At 27.1% G+C, this 9,218-nt stretch overlaps 2 protein-coding genes across 3 annotated transcripts; both read right to left on the bottom strand.

Moving 5' to 3' along the window:
* Positions 1-1,109: 1,109 nt before the first annotated feature.
* LOC145849650 (uncharacterized) lies at positions 1,110-7,209 on the bottom strand. Of its 2 annotated transcripts, none has more exons than XM_082954658.1 (8): positions 7,181-7,209; positions 6,136-6,172; positions 5,934-6,074; positions 4,016-4,151; positions 2,913-3,041; positions 2,241-2,380; positions 1,718-1,983; positions 1,110-1,485 (listed from the first exon to the last, which is right to left on the bottom strand). In XM_082954658.1, exons 2-8 carry the CDS (start codon positions 6,159-6,161, stop codon positions 1,190-1,192), a joined length of 1,134 nt encoding a protein of 377 aa, XP_082810784.1. In that variant the 5' UTR covers positions 6,162-6,172; positions 7,181-7,209; the 3' UTR covers positions 1,110-1,189. The 2 variants fall into 2 exon arrangements, with proteins under 2 accessions (XP_082810784.1, XP_082810785.1); XM_082954659.1 differs by lacking the exon at positions 7,181-7,209 and adding an exon at positions 7,162-7,180.
* LOC145828705 (uncharacterized) lies at positions 7,163-8,288 on the bottom strand. Its single transcript, XM_082936461.1, has 2 exons — positions 7,793-8,288; positions 7,163-7,557 (listed from the first exon to the last, which is right to left on the bottom strand). The coding sequence occupies exons 1-2, from the start codon at positions 8,286-8,288 to the stop codon at positions 7,163-7,165; spliced, it is 891 nt and encodes a 296-aa protein (XP_082792587.1).
* Positions 8,289-9,218: the final 930 nt, after the last annotated feature.

Here is a 9,218-nt window from a genome sequence, read left to right as displayed (position 1 = left end):
AAGTGGCATACAATTTCGTGGCTCACGTAACTTTAAAAATTGTCAATGAAAGCTTTAAAAGTTGTTGTAATGCAAATTTAAATATAAAAATAGTTTAATAAGCAGTACTGAGTAATAATAAACAATTTAATGGACAACTTTGAATTATTTTTTACTAAAAACTACGTCGCAGGTTAGACATTTCATTTTAGCGGGCCGTACGTTGCCCAACTAGATAAAAGTGTTTACAGTACACATGCTTACAGATTACATCCAGTGGATCTTTCAACAACAATAATATATCTTACATCTTAAATTATAGGATTTTTCAAACAAAAATTTTTAGATTCTAACTAGGTTAGTAAAAAAGTTATAAGGCTCGGAAACTTCTTTTGCTTAAGTTTTTGCTCTAATGCTTAAGTTTTTGGTTTTTTGAGGTGTTCATTTAAAAAATACTGAAGAAATTTAGATCTAAGTTTTAAGCATTAAAATACTTTTACAATGAATATAGTTATCAAATAAAACTAATAGTCTTACATTTGTTTAAAATTTGACATAAAGTTCTAATGGTAACTTGAAGAGTGTCGTAAAAGCTTGTATTAAAAAGTCATACAATTACTTTTTTATACCTGAGTTTAAACTAACTTTAAAATTCAAGCTTCATTTAAGTTTACTTAAAATAACTAGATGCAAAGAACAAAATGTTTATGCGAGACTTTCTTAAAAAATCTTATTTAAATCTACTAAAACACTTCAAACTTATATTCGAACGGAATTTAAATAAAATAATTTCCAATTAGTCTAAAAATAAGTTCAAGGGAATTTACGTCTTATACAGCAAACTAAAAATTTGAGGGTTATTTATAATTATTGTAGTGTATAAGTGCTAATGTAGAAAATAGTTCAGTTTTTAATTTTTAAAGTTTCAAAAGATTTTAATCTTTTGAAAAGCTTACTGCATAAGAAATTCATGACCAGATTAAAAGCTTATTATTTACTTAATTTAGCTGTTTACTAGTTTAGTATTTTCATTGCTAGAACACAAACGATTGTAGATTGATTAATAACAAAAAAATAAAAATAAACATATATTTAGCCATTGTTTATACTTAAAAAAATATTATCAAAAATGAGTGCTTGTATGTTTAATTAAAGTCCTTAGTATACGAAAGCATTGTTTTCAAATTAAACAAAAATCATTGAATCAATATTATGTAACAGTTTGTTGCACATTTGTATGCTGTGCACCACTACTATGGCTAAAACTCGTTCCGCGATCAGACGCAGTTGTCTTGCTCATGCTTTCTGCGTTTATGAACTTCATTTTTAGTATAGTTCTGAAAAACTCTATGGTGTGCGCCCGTATTTTGGGCGAGCCAAGGTTGTAGAAGATGGGGTTCATGGTTTCAGAGAAGCGCAGGGCAATGTAGGCTCCCACTCCGAACCAGTAGTCCAATCGCTTGTTGTAATCGGTGTTTTCCACTTGTAGAGCCCACATGTCATAAGCTAAAAAGTAAATGTTTATTTTAATTTAGAAAGCTTGAAAAGTTGTTTATAAAGCTTTTGTACATATATAAGGCTACACTAAAGTTCAATATCGAAAAAAGTTACAAGTGTTAATCTTGTACAAAATTTTATTTACTATTGCTAATTAAATATGATTTTAGGCCACAGTATCAATAAAAGTGAAATGTTATTTTTTTTGTTGAAAATATAAAATATTCAAACTAAAAGTAACCGAATATTGGGACGTAGCCGATTATAAAACAGCAAGCAATCAAGAGTAGTTGCAGTATTGCTTGCTTCTGTTTCTTATGCTTTTTTTTTGACGATTTAACTTTTGACGGAGTCATTGAATCAGGTGATGAAAATTTTCTTTCTGATGTTTTTATGTATGACGTCACAATGAAGGTGATCCACAAACTTAAAACTACCACACCAACTAGAGGAAGGCAAATGAATATTGGGAAAACGATGTTTAAGTAAGTTTGGTACGTTGCAAAACTAAAGAATAATTCGGTAGAGTGAACAACAAAATTGTTATGCGATAAAGTTAAAAAACATCACTATAATATTAAAGAAAAACACAAATAAAGTACAACAATTAAGTTATGCTACTTACAAAAAAAAAGTTAACTAAAGTTTTTTCCTAACTGTGAGTAAATTTATGAATTAGAAACTTTTGAGCAAAAATCTAATAAGTTGAAATATATTTTAATTTTTTAACATTGAATTAAAACTTAAAAAATGATAAAACTAACTATACAGGATCTAATGTGCATGCGGGCCACCTAGCATCAGCAAGGTTACTATTTCTGTCGCGTTTTCTCGCAGAGTTCCAAATTGATTGTGGGATAAACCCGAAGGAAAATGAAAAAATCCAAATTGTAATTAATATTTTCTGTTAATACAAGATATAACGTTGTCTTACTTTCGCCTTTGATGCAAATTGATCAACATGAAATTTTTAAACATTTACTTTTTTTTAAATTAATTATTTTAAATGTTTATGTTGCATGAACAAAAGTTTAAAAATTAATTAAAACGTGTAAAACCTGCTTTTAAAAACTTTTAAATCGTATTTTTTTTTTACTTTCTTATTGAATACTTAAAAATGAACTTAATTAAAACTCGATACCATAAATATTTGTATGAAAAACATGAATAACAAAAGTATGAATTAAATAAATTCATTGCCGCTTGCTTACTACTTTATTAAATTATTTCATTAATTCCAAGTAGTTTAAAAAATTCTATTGATTATGAAAAGACATATAAAGAAGTGTTTTTTTTTTCAAATTTAAAAGTTAGTTTTCAAAGATTTCTTTGAAGTTTTATTAAAAAGAAATAGAAAAAGTCTTTTATATACTTGTAGCATAATACTTCTAAAATTTTAGAAAATGTAGGTGCAATTTTTTTATATCATAAATTACTTTTAAAGTTTTTCTATTCAGTCTTTTAAACATAATCGGATACTTGATTGCTGTAAACCGCATAATAGCAAACAGAAAAATATGCAAAGATGTTACATAATTTGTTGCAAAGTCTCCACCCCAGTATACCTGTTGTAAATGTTAATGTAGTAAGTTAAATAACTATAAAAAAATATTATTACCGAGATTACAGTAAGCCAAACTTTAAAAGAAATCGTTTTAATAAACATCTTTGGTTATGAAAATTTTTATGTTTTTTCACAATATTTCGATAGTTTTTAAGTTGTATTATAATATTAAAACTATTCAAAGTTTCAAACTCCATAAAAAAGCTCAATGTTTTAAGAATGCTATAAACTATTATAAAACTGCTTAAATAAGTTTTTATCAAACTTTTCATTTTGTATGAATTTAAAATACTTTTTTTATAATTTATCATACGAAAACTACTTATCTCTATCTTAATCAAACTCAGGTTATTATGAAGCGTTTAATTGTATGTTAGTTATAAATTTTGCTTTTAGTAAATGTCTGTTATTCTGTATGTGTTTTAATCAACAAAGATGATTTTTAAGGTACTTAGTTTTTCTAAACCTAATAAAATAATTTTAGTCGTTGTTAATGCTTATTAAGATTTAGTTTGTGACATAAAAAACTAACTAATAACTTATTCTAACTAACTAATTTTGTTCTAGTAATTGTTTTTAGCTCTTTATTTATTTTTATTTAGCTTTACATATTTTAGCCAGTTAAAAAATAGTAGGTACAATTTTTTTGAACGCAATTTAGTTAAAAAACTTCATAAACGTTATTGAGGTGAAATATTCTTATAAACATAGTTTTGTGCTATAACTGCAGGTAAATTTTTATAAATATGTAATAAAGTCTCCACCCCAGTACATCTGTTGTATTAGATATAGTAAACTACTGATAAACAATTCACAGTGACTATGAAACTTTAAAAGAAATGAAATTTTTCAAATATAGTTATTTTTAGTTGACTATATATTTATGTTTATTCTCTATAATTTGTAAGTATAAGCGTTCTGTCTGAAAATTATATTAATAAAATTAATAAACGAATAAATCTATAAAATAAAAACTTTGCAGAAAAACGCTGGTACGGGATTGAAATCATCAAAACCCCAAGTTCTTCGGTGCAGCCAAATCCAACTTATTGATGTAGAAAACAAATCAGAACAACAAAGTGAGCAAATAACCATCGTAAATTTGTCATTTCTGTTTTTTATACAATTAGTTTTTATACATTTGATGTTTTGTTTTTAGAAACAACATTTTAAAGTTAAATTATTTCCTATTCTGTAATAATTAAGCACTAAATATTGACATAGAGAGGTTAAACTAATTTACCATTTTAATTTTTAAAACGATTAAAATGATTAAAACTGCTAAAAATTTTATGACACGTTAATACGTAGTTTTATTTTTAAGTTTAGATCTAAATACTGCAACTGCAAGCTTGTAAAATGACGCTTTTGTAAAATGTTTTCTTAACAGGAAATTATAAGTGAGTAATATTATGTTTCGAACAATTAACTTTGTCCTACTAACATATATACAACATATTTTAGTTTAAGTATTGTTGTTAAGTTTTTTTTTAGTCTTTCGTTAGTCGAACTTGTCGAAAAATGACTTAACGAGAAGCGTAAATTTTAAAATTTGTTATTTAGATATCATCTTTTATATCAATATAATAATCGCTACTTTGTGCTAAATACCTAGCAAGTTTTAACGTTTTTTTTTTTTTATTATTGTTCAGTTTTATTTGTTTTGCACGAGTTGTTTTCAAGTTAAAATATTTCGCTGGCCAGATTTACCAAAGATATTGTTCTTCATCTGCACTTACTATAAAAAGTTATTAGCTATAATTTTAGAAAATGTGTGCATAATACAACATAATATTAAAAAAGAATTTAATTAGTAAATTCTAATTTTAAATAACAAAGAATTAACTGTTTATTAAGCACTACTAGTACTAATAGCAGAATTATTTCAGATCGCATTCAAAAGGTGTTTTTTAATCTCATTTTTCACACAAGACATCTTTGAGTCGCGGGCCGTATGTTACCCAACCTGGACTAAAATATTCTCAACATGGTTCTTTCTCGCAATAAGTAGTCATATAAACACTTTTTTGAGTTCATGCTTTATCAAAAAAGGTGTTGAAAATATTTAATCTAATTTATTACTTCATACAGTACATTTATCTTAGATATATATGTTTACGCTTTTGAAACATCAAACAGAAGTTTAAGCTTGTTTTTATATCTCTTAATGAATACTATATTAACTAAGAACTTAGAAACCAAAAAACAATTATCCAACCATAAAAAATAACAGAAAAATTATAAAAAATTACTTAGCATTATTTCCAGTCAAAATTATTAATAAAAATTAACACATTACAAAAACTAACAAATTTTAATTAGTTTTCATTCTCTTTTAATTTTTAATATAGTTATGTATAAAAAATACTAAATATTTTTTCTGTAAATACTAATAGATAAAAACTAATCTAGCATAGCTTAAACTTTATTAAAATTAATATCTAAAAGAACTTTAACTTGCTTTGAACTTCCATATCAGGACTTACTTATTTTATCATATCGAAAATAACAAAAAAAATTAAAATGAGAAAGTTACTTAAATTTTCATCAAAATAACATTTTCCACAACAATTAAAAAAGTTTCAAAGTATGTTTAGAATTCATTTGTCATGACTTGGAATAAACTAAACTATAAATTTAACTTCACAAATATCTTATGTAAGTTTAAAGACCAAGTTGTCGTTTAAATTTTAAAGAGGTTTTTACGCGGGAACATTGCAGGCCAGAGATTTCTCTTGAAGTAACAGATCTGGCCTGCGTGCCGTACATTGCCCACCCCTGGTTTAAAGTTTACAAAATAAGCAATGAAAAGATTTAGTTTTTTTCCAACTAACTAGATGTTAAGAATGCTAGAAATATAGTCATAATAGAATTTAGTTATAGACAGTCGTACCTTAGTTCTTTTGTTTTGCTGATAACAAAAATGGTAACGGTGTTCAACACAAGGCATATAACCAAGAACGAAATTAAAGTTACTGCAATAAGAACTATTCCAAGTTCGTCAAATGGTTTTTTGAAAGCTGCAATGGTAGTGCTGAAAAAATTAGTTTAAACAATAAATTAAGTTAAAAAACATCACTAAAAAACAAACTTACTTTTCATAAGTAATTGTAGTGTTCATATTAATTTTTTCTGTTGATTAATATGTAATTTAACTTTCTAAATAATTGTTAACACTACTTTAAACTAATATCACAAGATGTGATAAATCATGTATTGTTTAAATTTGCAAAGTTTCACGATGCTTAGAATAATTCTGTTGAATATCGTGTACTTTTACCTTTTCAAATTACCACAAACACTTCTTATAACTTGTATCAAAACAGTATGATGAGTCATGCATTGTTTAAATTTACAACACAAGATGTTGCTTGCTTTTATATCTTAATAAAGTTCTGAGCCCTTTTTTACAATATGTTTTAAACTCATTTAATCATTTAAAAAAATAACATCTACATACTTCTTTCACAAAAAAATAATTTGTCTGATTTACGTCTCAGTTGAGAAATTTAATTTTTTTGTTTTGTTTTTGAGATAAATCTTAAAACTAGTTTCGAATGTTTTATTAATTATTGTAAGCTTAAAACTGTGCGGGTAGAGAAAGGCTTGGCTAGCATAAAAAATATGTGTTAGAAACAATAGTTTGCACTTGGCACGACTTAAATAATCAAATTACAACAACGTTTTCTTTAAGGATGTAAAAAACTTCTAAAAGCTAAAAATTATTGTTTACTATTTAGCAGAAAAGCCGTAGTCTAAGAAGAAGCTAAATTAGAAGCTGTTTACTTAATTTTAAACCGTCTACAAGTTACTTTGCTGTTTTGTTATCTAATTTTATTGTTTAAAAAAATAACGACTTAGATGGCAACAAATGTAGTTAAAATTACACTCAAGTGAACTACTTTAATTGGTATGAAGGTACTGCAAACTGTAGTAATATTTATTAAGTTTATTTTATAAAACATTAAATAAAACGCTTATTGTCAAAACTAATGATCATTTTGTTTATTGATCAAGCGTGGTATTAAACAAGTTACTCAACTGTAAATCAAACTAGGTACATCTATACCTACAAAAACAATGACACAATTATAATACAGCACAAAAATATCAACTCTAACATCATGAAGCAGCATCAACCTCTTTCAGTAATTTTTCGAACATGCCGTAGTACTCATCATAGGGCGGATCCTCATCGAACCTCAAACCTCTCACGTCGCGCAAAAATTTTGCAAACTCATCGCGCATACCTTCGCATATCGTTCCAGCCCGCTGGTTTTTGCTCTTGATGATTTTTTCTCGTTTCTTCCGTCTGATGGGCTCGAAGCTGTCCAAGATACCGTCCCAAGGCAGCTTGCCCGTTCGCAGCTGCACGAGAAGGTAGGCGAGCGACTCCAGGTCGTCTCGGCGGCTTTGGCTTCTGAACTTGTCGAACATGACCTGCATCGAGTGGATCGAGCAATACTTGAAGTTGCCACGGAACACCTCAGTGCTTCCGTCTTCAATGTGCTTACCACCTGTTTATTATTCGTTGAATGTAAACTTTAGTTGTTGTAATTACTAGTATACGTATATTTTTTGTACATACGTTAATTTCTAGCTATTTTTTAGACTTGGTTTTTATTGAATTTGGATTATACGTTATGTTAGATTTAATTAGAAAAACTAGATACGTCCAAATGTATTTAAACCTACTATAAAACCCAATAAAACAGTTTTATTTAGGTAGTTTCTGATAAAAAACAAGTTTACCTTCTGTTAAGTACCTTGATGCAAAACCAAAGTCTATCAGGTAAATTGTGTTTTTTTCGTCTTTAGTATTTATCATCAAGTTTCTCCTTTTTATGTCACTGTGAATAATACCGTGACCGTGAATCGACTTCAATATATTTAAAACTTGCAAAGCTACTCTCAGTGTAGCTTCTAAAGACAACTTGCTTTCTGATGTGTCATTCACAAAAGATTTGAGGTCAGTACCAAGCTTCTCCATAACAAAACATGCTTTTCCTTCGTTTTTAAAACTAAAGCTAACTTTTGGAATGCCAGTAATGTTGCTCGCCTGTAGATCTTTCAGAAATTTATGCTCTCTAACTAACATCTCATTGTGATCTTTTTGAAGTGCACACTTTACAACAACCGTATGGTTTTTATACGTTGCATTGTAAACACAACCATATTGTCCTTTGGCTAATTCTTCTTTGATATCCAGCTGACTTCTCTCGAAAGGCTCAGAACAATTAAAACTCATAATAACAAAATTTATAACCTAAATAATAAGGTAGTTTTTTTAACGACAAAAAATGCGCTCAAAATATGTGGTCCTGGGATCTGGTGAAGGAAGAACCTTTCAGTAAGGCTTTGCTGAAAATTAACCGACAATTTAGTAATAGCTTAATTAAATTTTAGTTTTAAAAATAAAGATTCCTCAATTTACAGGTCTTTTCTTATAAATGTTAGCTGACTTGTAAAAACCTGTGTTAAGCTGTAAATGAAGAATCTTAAACATTTTTTTTTAAAGCTTTTGTAATTGTACAATGTAAACACTCAAAACTATGCTAATTACCAAATTGAAATAAGTTTATAAAAACATTTTAATGTCATTTACTTCTGGATAAAAAGGATTAACACGTTGCATTTTGTCGATTAGCTTAATGACTACTTAAAGCTGTAACTTTTTTCAACTTTGAGGTTAAAGTTAATTAAAAAAAAATTTTTGAAAATTTGTTGTTAAAATAATAGATCTGCAATTTTTTATATTTAAGGTGACAAACTTTATATTTTGGAAGTTGTTCTCAATCTTAGTTGTACCATTATCCTTTGTAACATAATTTTGTTTAAAAAAATTCATTAGGACTTAAATATTATATACTAAAATTGTCAAGATGTTTTTATTCAGCTCGAACCAATTTAATAACAAATTTTAATTTGTGTTCATGTAGTATTTTTACCATCAATAAATAGCACTTAGCTAGTTATGGAAATAAATATTACACTATTATTATTTTTTACTTTTTCTAAACTGGAACTTGCATACCCGCTCAAAATATCACCTTGAAAGTTATGTACCACTACAAAAAATGTATATTTTTATATTACAATATTTATCAAAAGTAAGGATAGTGTAATCTAAAATTTGTAATTTATAGATCTTAATAGCACAATTGCGAAATTATGTGTT

Source organism: Thalia democratica, chromosome 2 (genome assembly GCF_965202585.1).
Source record: "Thalia democratica chromosome 2, ktThaDemo2.hap1.1, whole genome shotgun sequence".
Lineage (NCBI taxonomy): Eukaryota > Metazoa > Chordata > Thaliacea > Salpida > Salpidae > Thalia > Thalia democratica.
Note: the sequence above shows the minus strand (reverse complement) of the source record. Positions and strands in the feature narration are given on the sequence as shown.